General features: G+C 42.6%; 1 protein-coding gene across 1 annotated transcript in view; it reads left to right on the top strand.

Annotated features, from left to right (window-relative positions):
* The window catches only part of Vps36 (vacuolar protein sorting 36 homolog), a 28,836-nt gene extending 11,382 nt beyond the window's left edge, over positions 1-17,454 (top strand). Inside the window, exons 4-14 of the mRNA XM_045154654.1 lie at positions 766-880; positions 2,652-2,741; positions 4,042-4,128; positions 6,345-6,377; positions 6,480-6,557; positions 7,847-7,981; positions 10,626-10,691; positions 12,377-12,441; positions 13,155-13,239; positions 14,088-14,164; positions 14,244-17,454. Coding sequence (XP_045010589.1) covers positions 766-880; positions 2,652-2,741; positions 4,042-4,128; positions 6,345-6,377; positions 6,480-6,557; positions 7,847-7,981; positions 10,626-10,691; positions 12,377-12,441; positions 13,155-13,239; positions 14,088-14,164; positions 14,244-14,337 — 925 coding nt within the window. The 3' untranslated portion in view covers positions 14,338-17,454. The remainder of the gene's footprint in view (positions 1-765; positions 881-2,651; positions 2,742-4,041; positions 4,129-6,344; positions 6,378-6,479; positions 6,558-7,846; positions 7,982-10,625; positions 10,692-12,376; positions 12,442-13,154; positions 13,240-14,087; positions 14,165-14,243) is intronic.
* The last annotated feature ends 1,850 nt before the right edge of the window (positions 17,455-19,304 follow it).

The following is a 19,304-nucleotide window of genomic DNA, read 5'->3' as shown; positions in this document are numbered from 1 at the left end:
CTCACAAACCACTCAAATTTAAGGAGCTTAGTTTGAACTGCTTTCTCTGTTCTGGTGCTGAAGACCTAGCCAGGACACGGCACCAGCTGGGCACGTGCCCTTCCTCCAAGCTTCAATCCCCAACCCCTTGAACTTACTTTCTAAAGCCATTCTTTTACTTAATCAACATTCCTGGTAACTCAAAAACTCTTTGACTCATAGTTTCTAAGTTTTATTTTTGGAAGATTCATTGATTCTGACTACAAATGTTAAAAGAATACATTTCAGAGCTGGGTATGGTGGGTGGCACATGCCTTTAATCCCAGCACTTGGGAGGCAGAGGTAGGAGGATCGCTTTGAGTTTGAGGCCACCCTGAGACTACATAGTGAATTCCAGGTCAACATTGGCTGGAGCGTGAACCTACTTCAAAAAACCAAAAAAAAAAAAAAAAAAAAAAAGACTGCATTTCAGGATACTCTTTGTTTCCATGTGAAAATTTAAGAAGATATTAAAAGTTATGAAAATAGATTTAGTAATTTTTTATATGTTTTTATTTATTTGCAAGCAGTGAAAGAGAGAGAGAATAGGCCTCTTGCCATTGCAAATGAATTCCAGATATATGTGCCATTTTTGTGCATCTGGTTTTATGTGGGTGGCTGGGGAACTGAACCCAGGTTGTCAGGCTTTGCAAGCAAATGCTTTAATGGCTGAGCCATCTCTCTAGCCCCCCAACTTAGTGTTTGTTTTAAAGGTCAATAAATACATGACATTTGCTCTTTCTATAGTGCCAAAATAGTGGTTCATCTGCACCCTACTCCTGTGAGCAAAGAGCCTGGCCCATTCCAGAGCAGTAAGAATTCCTACATAAAACTCTCCTTCAAAGAACATGGCCAGATCGAGGTTCGTTTTTTCTTTTTAATATTTTATTTATTTATTTGTAAGGGGAGGGAGGGAAGGAGAGAAGGAGAGGGAGAGAGAATGAGAATGAGTGCACCAGGGTCTCTAGCCACTGCAAATGGACTCCAGATGCATGTGCCAACATGTGCATCTGGCTTTACGTGGGTACTGGGGAATTGAACCTGGGTCGTTAGGCATTGTAGGCAAGCTCCTTAAGTGTTGCATAAAATCTTCAGCCTGAGGTTAGTTTTGTACGTGAACAAAATGAGACCAGAAAAGTGTGTGTGTGTGTGTGCGCGTGTGCATGCGTGCATGGTGTTACTGATAGAAAACAAAATTGGGAGCATAGCAGGTTTCACCACATATTTCTACAAAATCTGTTTACGTCTGAAGGCTTACCAGAGAGTGAAGATGGGCTTGAGGGTACAGTGGGAAGGAAAAGCAAGAGGGTGTGGTTACAAGGGCCTGGAAATACACCAAGTGATGCCACTGGAGACTAGTACCGTTTTCAGTGGTTAGTTCAGTTGAAGGCACCGAGTATATGTGCAACAGTGTTAAGCTGAGGTCGTGTCTGGAAGCTCACAAGCCTTACCTCAGGCGGTGTCTCCCTTCCCTCCACACAGCCTAGTTACTCACGTACGTGTGTTGTAGGAGATTTACGGGTTCGTGTTTATCTCCCACCCATAGCAGACGTTGTTTGCGGTAGCCCTCCACTGAGTGCTTTTCAGAGAGTAGTACTAAGCCAACGTAAGTGACGGGTCAAAGTTATTTCCACTGTCATTGAAACACATATTTGATTTTCAGCAAGCACAGCCATGTTGGGTCTCCCTCTCTCTTCTTCTTCTTTTTTTTTTTTTTGAGACAGGGTGTCGTATATCACTGAGGGTGGCTTTGAATGCCTGATCCTCTTGCCTCCATTTTTTATGCGTTTGGATTACAGATATGTGCCACTGAGACTGCCTTGTCCTTAATTTTTGCCTTCAAAAATATTGTATTTAGGGCAGCAGAGATGGCTTAGTAGTTAAGTGCTTGCCTGTGAAGCCCAAGGGCCCTGGTTCGAGGTTCGATTCCCCAGGACCCACGTTAGCCAGATGCACAAGGGGTGCACATGTCTGGAGTTCGTTTGCAGTGGCTGGAGGCCCTGGTGCACCCATTCTCTCTCTCTTTCTCTCTCTGTAGTTTCAAATAATTAAAAAATAAACCAAATTAAAAGAAAATATTGGATGTATTTGAGAGAGTCCTCTTGCTACTATAGACAAACTCCAAATGCATGCACCACCTTGTGCATCTGGCTTACATGGTTACTGGGGGATCAAACCTGGATCCTTAGGCTTCGCAGCCAAGCGCCTTAACTGCTAAGCCATCTCTTGAGTCCAGCTTCCAAGCTTTTAACTAGACAGATCACGTTCTACTTCCTTCATGGAGGATGGCTGTATATTTTTTCTCACACTGTGTTTGTTTCTGTATAGATAAACCACAGCCCACATATGCAGGATTGTTTAAAGTACAGCTATTTATTTCATTGTCACCCATCTCTGTTGTTGAGAATAGCCTACTTTATATAGAAGGTCACTTCCCTTTTGTTTAGTTCTGTTTTCCTTGTGCTTTCTGAAGTTGATCCAAGACGAGGGCTTCCGTTGGCTTCTTTTGAGATTTCTGAGACTTCTAGGCTCGCTGCAGGGACTGAATCAGAACTTCATGCGAAGAAATGTCAAGTTACAATTTGTATGGGGATGCCAGCTCCTGCTGACTCAAAGTGTGTGTATGCATAAAGTTTTACAGGCGCTTATCAGAAGAAATGATACAAAGAAGATGGGAGAGTATGCCAGTTTCCCAGTCATTACAGTCAAAGAGAGGATCCCAGGTATTTAAAAACTATTTGTTTATGTAGTATAACTTTTATTTTTTTTTAAATTTTTTTGGTTCATTTTTCATTTATTTATTTGAGAGCGACAGACAGAGAGAGAAAGACAGATACAGGGAGAGAGAGAATGGGCGCGCCAGGGCTTCCAGCCACTGCAAATGAACTCCAGACGCGTGCGCCCCCTTGTGCATCTGGCTAACGTGGGACCTGGGGAACCGAGCCTCGAACCGGGGTCCTTAGGCTTCACAGGCAAGCGCTTAACCGCTAAGCCATCTCTCCAGCCCTGTAGTATAACTTTTATTGTTTATTTATTTTATTTTATTTTTCAAGGTAAAATCTCACTCTAGCTCAGGCTGACCTGGAACTCACTCTGTTGTTCCAGCCTGGCCTTGAACTCACGGCTATCCTTCTACCTTTGCCTCCTGAGTGTTAAGATTAAAAGCGTGTACCAGCCGGGCGTGGTGGCGCACGCCTTTAATCCCAGCACTTGGGAGGCAGAGGTAGGAGGATTGCTGTGAGTTCGAGGCCACCCTGAGACTCCATAGCGAATTCCAGGTCAGCCTGGGCTAGAGTGAGAACCTACCTCGAAAAACCAAAAAAAAAAAAAAAAAAAGCGTGTACCACCACATCCAGCTTGTTGGTTTTTTTGAGACAGGACCTTACTCTGTAGTTCAGGCTGACCTAGAATTCACTACAAAGCCCAGGCTAGCCTCCAGCCTTAGCCTCCTGAGTGCTGGGATTACAGATGTAAGCCACTATATCCATCTAATATAGCGTTTTCTTCTCTATACTTGCATCTTCTTTAAGAAGAATTGCTATGATAGAATTTGTCAGAAGCAAAATGTGGTGTTCTGACAGAAAATTAATTTTCCCAGCACTTACTCTACATCAGTCACCAGCTGTGGGCAGACATCCAGTGTGAGGAAGGAGTGTGGTTATTTAACTTAAGTACCAAAGTTTCACCTGCAGTGTTTTGTAAATTCGTGATCCTATTAAGCATATGATATCTGGTGGCTTGCCAAGGAACAAAAGCAAATAAGAAATTGAATTTATATCTAAAATACAGAGAAAAATATGCCACTTATTGTATATTTGTTTTTTCTTGAATATTTGAAGATCAGTATCTACAGCAGAAACACACAGCTGCTTTGAAAGGAAACGAGATGTGATTGTCTGCTCTTTTCCTTTCTTTCTTTTTTTTGTTGGTCCTTTCTCACCTTTGAAAACACATTTTAGTTTACAAAAGATTTGTTTCCTTCCTATTTTGTATATGTTCTGCTTTTTTTTTTTTCTTTTTCAGCCAGGAAGAGTAAGAGCTGTAGGAATTGTAGGTATTGAAAGGAAGCTAGAAGAAAAGAGGAAAGAAACTGACAAAAACATTTCTGAGGTAACTCTTTTTTTAAAAAATGTTTTTTAAAATATATTTATTTGAGAGTGACAGACAGACAGAAAGAGGCAGATATATATATAGAGAGAGAGAATGGGCGCACCAGGGCTTCCAGCCTCTGCAAACGAACTCCAGACGCGTGCGTCCCCCTGTGCACCTGGCTAACGTGGGTCCTGGAGAATCGAGCCTCTAACCGGGGTCCTTAGGCTTCACAGGCAAGTACTTAACCGCTAAGCCATCTCTCCAGCCCTCTGAGGTAACTCTTAAACAATTTTTCACCAGCTGGTTTTTTTTTTCTTCACATATTTGTGTTTATTGTCTTAGATATAGCTCTGACTAATTTGATTCTGTGGCTTGGGATATATTTAGTTTGATTAAACACTTCAGTCTCTTGTTCCTAACAGATCTACCTCAGGTTGGCATAGTCTAACTAATTAAAAGTACTTTCCCCCAAAAGAAATAAGAAACACAAGTTGTTTTCTGTTAGACAATATAGGATGTTGTGTATAATATTTTTTAAATTTTTATTTGAGAGAAAGATGCAGAGAGAGAGAGAGAGAGAATGGGCACGCCAGGACCTTCAGCCACTGCAAACGAACTCCAGACACATGTGCCACCTTGTACATCTGGTTTATGTGGGTCCTTTGGCTTTGCAAGCAAGCGCCTTAATCATGAAGGCATCTCTCCAGCTCCATTTTGCTTTTTTCTTTTCATTTCCATTCATCCCTTTTTCTTTCTTTTTCTGGTTTGTTTGTGGAGGCTAACATGGATCCTGGGGAATCGAGCCTCGAACTGGGGTCCTTAGGCTTCACAGGCAAGCACTTAACTGCTAAGCCATCTCTCCAGGCCCTGCATTTATTTTTTGTTGATAGACTATAAGCAATAAATGCTAGCATATTATTTTGTGTAAACTCACTACTACAGGACTTTTCTATGAAAACATACCACAATAAATAAAATGATTTTTCATAACATTTTATTAATTTTCTTTACACAAGTAAAAGAAATCTATTAATATTTGACATAGTCAAAGTAAGAATCCAAGTTTGCAAGATGTGTGGGGTTTTTTTTTTTTTTTGAAAACTACATTGATGTTTGATTTGCCCTCATTGAAACGCCAGAATAGACTTAGTTTCAGAGTTGGTGCCCTGAGCTTCCCACAAAGGGCTTCCTGCATCTGCTGGCTGATGCTGATAAGCATCCAGTGTCCAGGCCTTTTGTTTATCTGAGGAAATTCCTGTTAGGTGTGTGCACATTCCCTTTTGTTCGCAGTGTTCTCTTAGCGAGCTGCCCATAAGAATCTTACACGACACTCTATTCTTTGCACAAAGTCCTTTTGCAGGCGGGGGTACTTTGCAGACGGGCACAGCTGATCAGCTGCACAGTTACGTACGCCAGACCACTGTGTGGACCGATTCTTCACTTGCTAACAAGTTGCTAAACTGAGTTTCTGTGCACTTCAGTTAGGCAAGGGGTTCTATACTGGCAGCGCAGTGTCAATCACATGAAAGAACTTGTTAGACACGTGTCTGCTTAGGTTTGAAGAAAGGGCTTTGAGGTGGATACTTGCTGCAGTAAATTAAGCAGTTGATGAGCTTTATTTAGATATGTTTTGGTGGTATCCAAATGCTTTTTGTGTGTGACATCCACCCTATCCAAAGCAACAAGTGTAGTGGTCTCCCCCTAGAGGCTGGGGTCCACCAGCCTCCATGACACTTGATGCTACAGCCTAGACGAGAGCGCCACAGAGTATTCCTGCAGCTGTCTTCCCATTTGCAGCCAAGAAAGCTTTACAGCGCCGTTGCTTTTTGATCTCCTCCCAGGAAAAACCAGCCACGTTTTTTTTTCCCCTTCAATACTAGGGTTGGAACAACTCGGGGCCTCACAAATGCTAGGAAAGCACTGCACCGAGCCCACACTCCAGACCAGATGTCCTAATTGTGTCAAAGAACAGTAAACTGTAATCTGTCACTTATTCGTGTCACCCTTTGTTTTATACTGATAACCATTTTCTCTGAAAAGTTTGGTCGCAGTTTGTTTTGGAAAGCTTGTATGTTTTTTAGTTAAAGTTGATTTTTAAAATGAAGTGCATGAATTTCTTATGTGATTATTAATATATTGATATTGGTTAAGAAAATTTCATAAGTTTATATTTTTGCTTTAAACATTTTAATTCTTTAGAAAGATTTCAACAATGACTTACTTTTTCATTCCAGGCCTTTGAAGACCTCAGCAAGCTGATGATCAAGGTACAATTCTTTCTCACCTCCTCTACACATGCAATCATGATTGACTTGAAGACAAATTTTATTACAAGACAGTATTTCTCTTCAGTTTTTTTCTTTCAACAGGCTAAGGAAATGGTGGAGTTATCAAAATCAATTGCTAATAAAATTAAAGAGAAGCAAGGTGACATCACAGAAGATGAGGTAAAGATGCTTTTTAAAATATTATTTTATTTCATTTTATTTTAAGGTAGGGTCTCGTTCTAGCCCAGGCTGACCTGGAATTCACTATGTAGTCAGTCTCAGGCTGGCGTCAAACTCACAGCGATCCTTCTACCTCCTCCTCAGCAGCAGAAACCAGTTTCTAACTATACCAACATGCAGTGATACTGTTGTGGTTTATGGGTTCCTTCCCTCCCACCATTCCTCTATCTCCTTCTGTCCCCCATCTTCCTCTCTCCCTTCCTTCCTACTGAATTGAGGGCCATCCTACCATTGAGCCACATCTCCATAGCTTCCCACCATTTGCTTTCTTGAGGTAACACTTGATTTCTTATAGGCCTTGTAGGAATGTGAAATGCTAAGTAGAAAGTCGACCATTACAGTTTTTCTAGTTATAATAGGAGTAAGATTTATTCTAGTGCCTCTTCTTAGAGTATAGAACACAGATACTTAAATGTTGAAAGAGTGACTCTTTTATACATAGTCTCACATTGGATGTCTGCTTCATTAGTCTATAATCTGGTCACATTCATTTTGTCTACGTTTCCAGTTTTATTATTCAGTTGGTATAAAAAAAAAAAAGCAAAATCTTGCCAGGCATAGTGGCACACGCCTTTAGTTCTAGCACTTGGGAGGCAGAGGTAGGATTGATGTGAGTTTGAGGTTACCCTGAGACTGCATAGTGAATTCCAGGTCAGCCTGAGCTAGAGTGAAACCCTACCTCAAAACAAACAAACAAACAAACAAACAAACAAACAAACAAACAAAAAGCAAAAATTTTACCTAACTTTTCTTTTTTAAAAATATTTTATTTATTTTTATTTATTTACATGACAGCAGGAGAGTGAGAGAGAGAGAGAATGGGCGCGCCAGGGCCTCCAGCCACCGCAAACGAACTCCAGACGCGTGCGCCCCCTTGTGCTTCTGGCTTACATGGGTCCTGGGGAATCAAACCTCGGTCCTTTGGCTTTGCAGGCAAATGCCTTAACCACTAAGCCATCCCTCCAGCTCTTTATCTAACTTTTCTCTCACACAAAACTTAGGAAACAGTAGCAGAGTTTGGGATATAAGAGGGGTGAGTAACTGGATTTCTGCAAGGAAGCACCAAGAACTCTACTGCTTTGTAGTTCACTGTACCGAAACACAGTCAAAGATACGACTGCATAGAGAAATATTGAGCTGAACTAAATGTATGATGAAGGATTTCAAATGTAGGGAGGAGAGAATGATTCCAAATAGTCTTTGATGCATTTGTTCCTCTCTTTCTATAGACCATCAGGTTCAAGTCCTACCTGCTGAGCATGGGAATAGCCAATCCAGTTACTAGAGAAACCTACGGCTCCGGCACCCAGTACCACATGCAGCTGGCCAAACAGCTGGCTGGAATATTGCAGGCACCTTTAGAGGTGGGTCACTCCAAACCTCAGTGTACTTTTACAATTGTTCAGTTTTTCCATGTCGTTGGAAGTATGAAGAGCCTAACTCCTTTCATGTTACCATTAACGGATATGCTGTTATTTTGTCTTTCAGGAATACATTAGTGTACTTAACTAATTAGCCTTTTCTCTCTTCAAACCTGCTTTCAGTTTCCATCTCATCTTTTAAATTGTTTGATGTGAAGTGTTCCTCATTTTTAAAAACCTTTCTAGTCATTTTTGTTTTGTTTTGCTTTATTTTGAGATAAAACTACACTTTGTAGCCCAGGCTGGCCTTGAACTCCCCAGCCTCCTGCCTTTGCCTTCCTAAGTGGATGGGTTATAGGCACACGTCACCATACCTGGCTACATCTGTCTTTAATGTATAGTATAGTATTTTAATAATCCTATAGTACAGAGTCTTGGGCTAGAGAGATGGCTTAGTGGTAAAGGTGCTTGCCTATGAAACCTAAGAACCCAGGTTCGATTCTCCAGTATCTACATAAGCCAGATACACAAGGTGATACATGTATCTGGAGTTCCTTTGCAGTGGCTAGAGACTCTGGTGCACCCATTCTCTCTCTCTCTCTCTCTCTCTCTCTCTCTTTGCATCTTTTTTTCTCAAATAAATAATAAACAGATTCATCAAGTCTAAAATATTCAGGTGATCAAACTTTGCTAAAGTGCTTTTAAGAACTATTACAGCTGGAGGGATGGTTTAGCAATTAAGGCGTTTGCCTGCAAAGCCGGAGGACTCAGGTTCGATTCCCCAGGACCCACACTAGCCATATGCACAAGGGGGTGCAAGTGTCTGGAGTGTGTTTGCAGTGGCTGGAAGCCCTGGCGCCCCCATTCTCTCTCTCTCCTCCTCTTTCTCTGTCAAGTAAATAAATAAATAAACATAAAAAACTTTCTTTTAAAAAAAGCACTATTCCAACCATAAGCCAAAACAAATAATCGAGTGACTCTCCATGACCCCCAGCGCAGCTGTGTTTGCAGACCTACCATGCTGCACTGCTTTCCAGCTCATCCCGGACTTTACATCATTTTATTTGTCAACACTCCAGTAACTGTGATGATGAAAAGACTCCTTTAAACACAACTACCTAAAACTTTAGAAATCCTTAATGTCATCAAATGTCTAGTCAGTGTTCACGTTTTCATTTATTGTTTCTCTTTTTCTTTTGGTTTTTCAAGGCAGGGTCTCACTCTAGCTCAGACTGACCTGGAATTCACTGTGTAGTCTCAGGGTGGCCTCGAACTCTGATCCTCCTACCTCTGCCTCCTGAGTGCTAGGATTAAAGGCGCGCGCCACTATGCCTGGTCTACTAAGACATTTTTGTTAGTATTGAATTAGCCTCTCTCTCTGGCTTCAACACCCTAGGATGCAGCTCCCTTTGCAATGCCCTTAATCCTCCACGGAGCTGTCCTGCTGCAGAATCTGGCCTTGATGCTGACGGGGTGCTCAGGGATGCTCCTCACAGAGTTTTGTTAGGGCCCACCGCTCCACATCACCGACGGAGGCTTTTCCCAAATCTGCCCCTTGAAAACTGTCCACACTTCAGCAAGCTTCACAGCTGGGCAGAGGCTCAGGTTCCTCTATGAGTGGTAACGCCTCATACCAACTTGCCCAAAGTAACAGGGCGACATACTTGTTGAAGCCAATCTGGTGGTGATGCATGCTGGCCCCTGGGGGCTTCTGGTACTTGGAGTGTGTTTGTGGCTCATGTGGCCCCAAAGCTTCTGGGTCTTTTTCAGTCTGGATGGCATTGCTGTAGCCTACACAGCTAAATATACTTTTTTAAATGTACTTATGAGAGAGAGAGAGAATGGGCCTCCAGCCTTTGCAAACAAACTCCAAATGTGTGTGCCAGCTGTACATCTGGTTCACATGGGTTCTGGGGAGTTGAACTTGGGTCCTTAGCCTTTGCAGGCAAGTGCCTTAATCACTAAGTAATCTCTCCAGCCCATAAATATATTTTTTGAAACATGATTTAGAGCTCCTCTTGTCATTTCAATCCTAAACCATAGTGATGATATTAAAGTCCAACTGCTGAATTTCAAAGTCTCATGGCATGTAAATGGGTTCTTTTGTGTTATTTTTAAACATTTTATTTTAATTTATTTGTTTGAGAGAGAGAGAGAGAGAGAATGGGCACACCAGGGCCTCCAGCCACTGCAAGTGAACTCCAGATGTGTGTGCCCCCTTGTGCATATGGCTAACGTGGGTCCTGGGGAACTGAACCAGGGTCCTTTGGCTTTGCAGGCAAATGCCTTAACCGCTAAGCTATCCCTCCAGCCCCTAAAAATTTTATTTTTATTTATTTATTTACTTGAGAGAAGTAGAGGGAGGGAGGGAGAGAGAGGGGGAGAGAGAGAGAAAGAGAGAATGGACACACAAATGAATTCCAGAGACATGTGCCACCATGTGCATCTGGCTTATGTGAGTCCTGGAGAATTGAACCTGGGTTCTTGGGCTTTGCAGGCAAGTGCCTTAACCACTAAGCCCTCTTTTGTGTTTTAAATGTAATTTTAAAGATACTTTTTTGACTTGTGATTTCACTGTGATGTGATTTCTGCTAAGAAGCTAACTGGTGCTAATTATAATGTTTGTCTTTATCTCCTATTTTAACAGGAACGAGGGGGGATAATGTCACTTACAGAGGTGTACTGCTTAGTAAACCGAGCTCGAGGAATGGAAGTAAGAATAGCATATTTAGATCATCTTTTAGTTAAATATAGACTTGTAAAATATAATACACAGTTCCCTTCAGTGAATACAATTTGAGGAAGGGTTGTGATTATTGAAGCTATTTTCAGAAGCAGTGCTGCACAGGGAACAGACGGCTGCCCTGCGGTCTAGGAAGCAGATTCTGATCCTGGTTTTGCCAGTGGTCTGCTGAGTGACCTTGAGTGGTGAACTTCACCTCTGTGGGACCAGCAGTTCTCTTACCTTTAAGATCAGGGTTTGCTGTGAGTTCTGCCTTCCAGCTGTAATGTTCTGCGTTCATGCTGCCATGAATGGAAGCCCTTTCCCCATAGTACTTAAGTCTTGAATGAGCTCAGTGGGACTTGGATTGCCAAGTCGGTAGTATACTAGGAAAGCCACCTTGTTCCTTGGGCTGCTGTTGCAGTCAGGTGCACATTGCTGGCAGAAAACACCCGACCAAGAGCAGCATTTGGGGGGAAAAAGGATTCATTTTAGCTTACAGACTCAAGGAGAAGCTCCTTGATGGCAGGGGAAAATGATGGCATGAGCAAAGGGCTAAAGGACACCACCCCCTGGCCAGCATAAGGTGGACAATAGCAACAGGAGAGTGTGCCAAACACTGGCCATAGGAAACTGGCTGTCACACCCATAAGCCCGCCCCCAACAATACACTGCCTCCAGGAGGATTCAGCTCTCCATCAGCTGGAGACCTGGTATTCAGAACACCTGAGTTTACGGGGGTCACCCGAGTTGACACACCACTGCTGGGCATCATCAGGAGCTGATCTTCAGTTCTCAGTCGAGCTTCGGCCTTCAGGGCTCTTCCCTAGTGCTCCTGCCCACCCCCATAGCACAGGGCAGACTTGCGATGTCAGGAGTCATGTTCACACCTCTCCAGCCATCACCTGAGTCCATGAGTGTATACACTCATGTTTTTGTTTGAGTTGTCACCCTAACCGCCAGCAGAGAGTACTTCTGTCCACCAAGCCTGTGCATCTTTTCCCTCATTTATTATCCTTTGTCACTGGTGAGGTGGCTGCTTTTACTGTCACCTTCAATATTGAGGTGTAGGTTAAACAATTTGATTGAGGCCACACCCAGAGACAATCGTTTGACCAGTATTTACATCAAGGCCTGGCTAGCTCTGGAGCCATCCTATGTGAACCAAAGTTATGCTTGTCTCCCCAGTCTGGCAGTCATTAAGGCTGCATTGTCCAAAAGGGAGCAGCTAGTGAGCTACATGTGAAAACTGAAGTTATAAGACAGGTACAAATTAAAGGAATGTTAAGTGTCAATATCTGTGTTGCTAGCTCAGAAATTTTTGTTTGCTTGTTTAGTGCTGGAGTTTGAACCCAGGGCCTTGCCTACGCTGGGCTAGCGTTCTGCTCCATCTCCAGCCCCCTCCCCACTTGTTTAACTTTCCACGTGGATACTAGAAAATGTCACATTACATGTGTGGCCTGCATTTTTTATTTCTACTGAACAGCATTGCTGAAATGAATTAAAGTCTTTGGCTCTTGTATTAATCATTTTACCTTGTGATCATTAAGTCACCTGAAATACTCGACAAATGGAAATATTTTGATCTTTTCTCTGTTCTATTTTAGTTATCTTTACAATTGTGTAACATTACTCTACTGCTGTACGGTATAATCTGGATCTCTTCTTCTTATTAGTTGCTCTCCCCAGAAGATTTAGTGAATGCATGTAAGATGCTGGATGCACTGAAATTACCTCTCAGGTAAAGGCATCTCCACAGGAAGTTAGCCTTCTCTAACCACAATTCTGGACAGGGAGACCTGAGAGCCTGGCCAGCTTACTACTTACTGCATGGCTGTCTTCTTGAGATGCCCTGCTCTGTGACTTGAGCTCACCTGGCACCGCCAGCATCTTGGCCTTCTAGCTTTCATGCTGTTGGGGTTTGGGTGTGTCCTGGTGGGGCATAAAAATATCAGGAGAAGCCAGCCGTGGTGGCACACACCTTTAATCCCAGCACTCGGGAGGCAGAGGTAGGTGGATCACCGTGAGTTCAAGGCCACCCTGAGTTTACATAATGAATTCCACGTCAGTCTGGGCTACAGTGAGACCCTACTTCAAAAAAACAAACAAACAAACAAACAAAAAAATCAGGAGATCAAAACATCAGAGTCATTCCACTCTGGACATTTTGCAGTGCAGGTTTTTGGGCTGTGAATTGTATTTTCCTTATTCTCAGACTAAAAACACCCCTCCTCAGACATTCTTTATCCCTAAACTGTAGTTCATAATGCTAATTTTCTGCTAGCTCGTGTGCACTTTCAATTCTGCCATGGTTATTTGTGGTCATTATAGTTTACATGTATATGAATATTGTCCTTGTGCTTGGGCACAAAATGACATAGAGAGAGCTTGCTTCTACTTGGTGGCTGAATGTCCTAGATGAATCATCACTGTTCCCACATCTGTGGTTCTCAGGCTCCGCGTTTTTGACAGTGGTGTCATGGTCATTGAGCTTCAGTCCCACAAGGAAGAGGAAATGGTGGCCTCAGCCCTGGAGACAGTAAGTGAACCAGGTTTCTTCCAGTCCTTAGAGCGTGCCATAAAGATCCAAATGCTTAGTGACCTGAGAAGCCGGATTTCCTGCTGAATTTAACCTTACTAAAAAGCCATATTTACAGACTTAACGATGTATTCACTTAATCAAAGTCACTCATTCAAAGCTTTGTTAAGCTGTTGACTCCCCTAACATCTGTCAAAGCTCAGTGTTGAGAATAGGTTTTCTTTTCTTTAAAAAAATGTATTTTATTTTTATTAATTTGTTCGAGAGAGCAAAAGGTAGATAGACAGAGAATGGGCACGCCAGGGCCTATAGCCACTCCAAATGAATTCCAGATGCATGTGCCATCATGTGCATCTGGCTTACGTGGGTACTGGGGAATTGAACCTGGGTCCTTAGGCTTCTCAGGCAAGTGCCTTAGCCACTAGGCCATCTCTCCAGCCTGAGAACAGGTTTTCAATTGGGTCTTTAACTGGACCCAATCATAACTTTACAAGCCCTTTACTCTGGCATGTCACATGCATTCAGAATTTGTTATGTGGTCCTTTTCAGAAGATCCAGTAGCTCTTTCCAGGCCTTCATGCAGGGCTTCTTGCATCATAAATGACTTCCTGTTTCAGGGAGCCTCTGCTGCATTTGCTCCAGATCCATCAACTTTTGTGGAACTAATCCCTTAAGATTTAGTTCTGCAATGAGTATTTGGATTTTACTAGAAAATTCAGTGAAAGATTTCCTGCATATGCTGGTATATAATCAATCCTCCTAAGGTTAGTACCTAGCTGTACTAATGTCATCATGTTCTTTTATTTATTTTATTCATTTATTATTTTTCTGCTATGTGTTGCTGCTAGGTTTCTGAAAAGGGCTCCTTAACATCGGAAGAGTTTGCTAAGCTTGTGGGAATGTCTGTCCTCCTGGCCAAGGAAAGGTAAGTGAGCCCTCACCCACACCCACCAAAGCGTGTGTGTTTCTGTGTGGCTGATAACTGGCCTCTTCTCTGTCTCTAGGCTACTGCTTGCAGAGAAGATGGGTCATCTTTGCCGAGACGACTCAGTGGAAGGCTTGCGGTTTTATCCAAATTTATTTATGACACAGAGCTAAGAATTTTGCTTTGGAAATACTTTTTGCCCATATACTTGCATTGAGTCAAGGTTACGTGACATTGAGCTAAGAGATGAACCCTGAATAAACTGGTAACTTGCTAGAACTTCACAGTATACTATAAAACTCTTTTCCTCTCTCCCTAAAAGTGTGGTCTCAGAAGCTTATTGAGGACACACATAGGAAAGTATAGACAGACGACCGCCAATATAAATGAAGAGTCATGCTATTCTTGTGTAGAACTGTTAAAGAGTTTGACTTGAAATGTGGTGGATTTTAATTTGATTTCTGAATTTAGGGCCTTGGCGGAAGAAAACTAGAAGCATGTTTGGTAGATTCGATGATCATTTTGGTGTGACTCAAATTCACTGAATGGTTGTTTTCCTTTGAGTCTGATGTGCCCGTTTTGGGTACTTTTGTGTGGAAGTCATAGTGTTAGTTTGAGGCCCTGACCACAATGGAACTGCAAAGCAGCCATAGGCATGTCTCTAAGAGACCAAATAAACAGTTAAAAAAAAAAAAAAAAGAGTGGGTAAGGGGTTTGGTTCAGTGGTAGAGTCCTTGCCTAGCATGCATGAGGTTTTGGGTTTCAACCCAACCCCTCTTCCTCCTCCCCAAAGAGTGAGATAATGTTATTTGACTGATACACACTCCAAACGGTTCCTTTTCTTTTCTTTTTTTCTTTTTACATGGCTGGCATTTAACAAATGCAACTGTGTGTCATTTTATTTTTAAAATACTGTGGATTTTGAAGTGGAATTAGATGTGCCCAGATTTAGTTACTAATCTGAGGGGCAGATGGCTCCGGAATTCCCCAGGATCGCTGTACGTAGGTGGATGGGCCAAGGGAATCTGGAGCTGATTCCGCAGGACCCTTGGTGCCCTCTACTGGGAAGGCAGAGATGGGACGCAGAAGGCGGGAAAGTGACAGATAACCCTCTCCCTCATGAGTCTCTGCACTGAACTTCAAAAACACTTCTGTCATTTAATTCCAGCCATGTTATCTTTTTTTTTTTTTTTTTTTGCCCTGCATGTTAGTGGTATGTAAGTGGTATGTGGAAACTATCTCAGAAAAGGTGTTACTCATAAACAAAAACTGGTTGACACTGCCTGTACATTACTCGAGTTTTAAAGTGGGTTTCCTGACTCCCTCTGTTACTGTGCCGCCATGTATAGCGTTTTGGCATTACCTCAAACTCAGGGAGCCCATGAGACAGGAGACCTCCTTGCTGAGACTGGCTCAGAAGTAGAAAGATAGTGATAGCATCACACCTGGCACCAGGGGGAGGGTGCCCCGGTGCCCATGGGACCTCAAGGACATTCTTACTGGATGAGGTGGAGGCCATTACAGACATCCCTTGGGGAAGAGCCAGAGTCCTCAGACCAGGGGACTCCTACACCTGATCCCTTCCTGGAAAGTGGCCACTGCTACTTCCTGCCCTCCGATGTCACAGGAATGCAATGCAATGGCCCAGGCAGCCTGCTGTAGTCTTTATCAAACCTGTCACTGACTTCATTGTGGTGACATATCTCTTGATTACCTCATTGTTCAGCCTCAGGTTTATTTTGGGGAGTAATTCAGTGTCTAGCCTCCCAGGTCTTCTAGGGGCTGGTTGGACCATTAGTGTGTGGGTTTTTTTTTTTTTTTTTAATGTCTTACCTCTCTCTAGATTGCACTTAGTCTGTTACATGGCTCTGGCAGACTTAAGACAGACAGACAGACACACGCACACACAGCTCTTCTGGCTAAGGTTCTTAAAGCAGACAAGTGACAGTTTGTCTCACCAGCTGGCGTGGTTGTAAGATTGTGGGAGCTGCTGGATCTATCTGTAGTGGTTAGATTTATTATAACAAACCTATATAACGTAACACATTTGTTTACTTCAGTGTGACAACAGACAAACAAAAGTATGAAGTGAATTAAAGAGGAAGAGTAACATAAATATACTTTGCAGATGTCATATTAATAAAGTATGAGTTTTTTAAAACTTATTTTTAAAGTGGGCATTGTACACTGTTTCCAGACCATGGTATCTACTTTTGTTTTTGTTCTTTTTTTTTTCCAAATGAGCTGGTGTTTTGGTCTTTCTTGTTACAGGGTACATTTAAGTTCAACCAGTAGGGCCCTAATTGCAAAAAGCTCTGCCTTGGTGCTCATCACTGTGTCCTGATCTTTGTTTTCTTAACTTTGCTCTCAGGAGCACAAGTCTCTTTGTAGGTTTATGTAATGGAACATTCTTAGTCACTGTCAAGAAAAAACATTTTTAACATTGTACAAGTGAAGGTTGTTTTCAGGGTTGAAGGATCGGTATTAATGTATGTAGAGTAAAATTATTGCAAAAATTTTAAATGATTTTGTTATCTTGGTCTTCTTTCAAAAATAATCTGAAGTTACATGAAAATAATAAACCTTTGGTCATATTAAGTCAGTATATTAAGAGTTTTCTTTCAGATTTTATAATTAAACTTTGCTTATAAATAGTTGTCCTTAAACTTTTAAATTTCAGTTATCTTAAAAAGTAGGAAATAAGTCATGAGCTTCTTTAACTCTGGATGTGAATGCCACCGTGGACATGCCATGTGTACTGTGTGAACATGCTGTCTCTGTCATATTCACATGCTTAAAACCGTCCTCTTTTGCCCAACAATCGCATTATCTTCATTTTGGTACAATGGAGTCACAACTTGTAAGGTGACTAGGTTTTGAAAACTTCATCTTAGGTCAAAACCAAGCATACTCAAAGTGATCCTTGAAAAATTGCTTAAATTACCAATAAAATTCTCTTATAGTTTGAGTGCTTGCCGAGTATGATATAGGTATGAATATGTTATGTTATGCATGGAGTAAATACAGTATGTGATTATGTGAATACCAACAAATTAATAGCACTAATAATTATGCTGTTTAAATGAGTGTCTTTATTTTTGCCAATAGGTATGGTTGGATTATGCAAATTTATTACCAACCCCACCCTTTGTGATAAATCTAGATTTTAGAATACTGTAAGTTTAATAAAGACAGAGCTTTCTATCTGGTTCGTTCATGGATATCTTCTCAGTGCTTGGAACAGTCTGGCACAGAGTAAGCGTTCAATAAATATTTACTGAACAAATGAACTTTGCTGTATATGCCTATTAATGATTTGGCTCCACTTTATCCTACTTTAACACCCATTAGTTTCAGGTATAAAGATCCTTTTGGGGATATGTATGGACTTTGTGTGAGGCCTTTGGGGAACCCTTGGGAGTGGGGAGGTGTGATAGTTTGAATGGATGTCTTTTATTAAAGCTTGTAACGAAGACCTCCAGCCGCCAGGCTAGAGGAGGTGGCACTTGGGTGGATCTTAGGGTCCAGCCCTCAGGTGTGTTTGGGGTTATTCCAGTCTAAAGACATGCAGAGGGCTTGAGCTTTGCCTGCGGTTCCTGAAGTGTGCTTGCTTGCACTGGCGGTGGCTGCCTTTTTGTTTCTCTGCCTGGACCTGGGAGAGCGGTCCAGCTTCTTCTGCCATTATGGAACTTCCCCTGAATCTGTAAGCGTCAATAAATCCCTTCTTCCCATCACACTGCCTGGCTTAGAAGTTCATCTCAGCAACGTGAGGCCGACTGTGACAGGAGACAAACAGGATGGCCTCACTGTGGAAACAGCTGCAAGCAGCTCTCATGGACTGTGAGGACGGCAGTGTCATGGGGGAGGCACAGATGCCCTATAGAGGAGGGCTGAGGAAACAGCCTTTGGTATTGTTTCTGCTTTGAGACGGAGTCTCCCTCTGATGTCCAGGCTGGTCTTGAGCTCATGGTCCTCCTGCCTTAGCCTCTGAAGTGCTGGGATTCAGCTGTGAACCAACATGTCTGGCTTAAGGAGCCTTGTGTTCCGACTGAGCCTCTGTGCACAGGAAGAGCCTGGTAAACTAGTCTTACGGTGAGCGAAAGGAATGTAAGTGAAAAGGATCAAGCATGAGATGGGCCCCTTCCTGTTCCTGGACATGCCCTCCTCGTCTGTCCAGACTTCCTTTCCCTACCGACTTCCTCTCACCCACAGTAGTCCGCTGCATACGTTGCACAACCCCACCTGCTGCAGAAAAACCTGTTTCCTCTATACAGCTCATTTCTAAATTCCAAGTTACTGTCTGCCCCATGTATTTGATTACACCTTTTCTTGTTCTTTTTACCCATGGCACACTTGCTGCCACAAGACAAGAGACTCGGGGTTTAAATTCAGAGATGGTCTAGTGCTTATGGTGAATCCCTTCTGCCCTATGTCAGGGCCTCCGCCACAGATTCCCACTTGAATGTTAACCTCAGCTTGACTTGGCTTATGGAATTATGTAGAGCTGATCAACAGACACAAATCTGTGTCCTTTCCCCTTTGCCCAAGAGGCTTCTTAACCAGACTTGTCATAGCTCAGCCCATCTGAGATTTGCTCTGTCTCATTCGAATTCCAAGACATGAGCCGTGTCTGCAGTGTGGGAAGCACTCCTGAAAATCAGGTTACACACATGTAACATGTTGATTTTGCGGACTGTTTACTGAGTGTGAAAACTGGGCCATTTATGCTCTTGTGTTCTGATACAAAATCATTTTGCGACTTTCAGAGCATTGCCCGAGAAAAGAAAGATCTCTCCATCTGCATACAGGACTTTTATTAGTGTGTAACTTTTACCCAGCTTGCAGTTTGCTGGCTTTGCTGGAAAGAGAATTCCATATACTGGGGAAGGAAACAGCCAGTCCTTGCCCTCCTACATCCCCAGCCAGAGGGCAGGGTACGCCGAGAGGGCATCTGCGCTCCATCCCGACGGTCACCTTGAGAAAATTTTTGTCCCTTTGCTTTTCTGTTGTCTTCGGGGAAATAATTATATGATAGCTCTGTGATAAAAGGTAGCAATACCGTTTGGTAAGAACTTTAAAACAAAATGGCTAAGCACCCCAATGAAACTCTAGTTTAAAAATGTACCTGGGCTGGAGAGAT

Source organism: Jaculus jaculus, chromosome 7 (genome assembly GCF_020740685.1).
Source record: "Jaculus jaculus isolate mJacJac1 chromosome 7, mJacJac1.mat.Y.cur, whole genome shotgun sequence".
Classification (NCBI taxonomy): Eukaryota; Metazoa; Chordata; class Mammalia; order Rodentia; family Dipodidae; genus Jaculus; species Jaculus jaculus.
The sequence above is the reverse complement of the archived record's forward strand: the minus strand, read 5'-3'. Positions and strand labels throughout refer to the sequence as shown.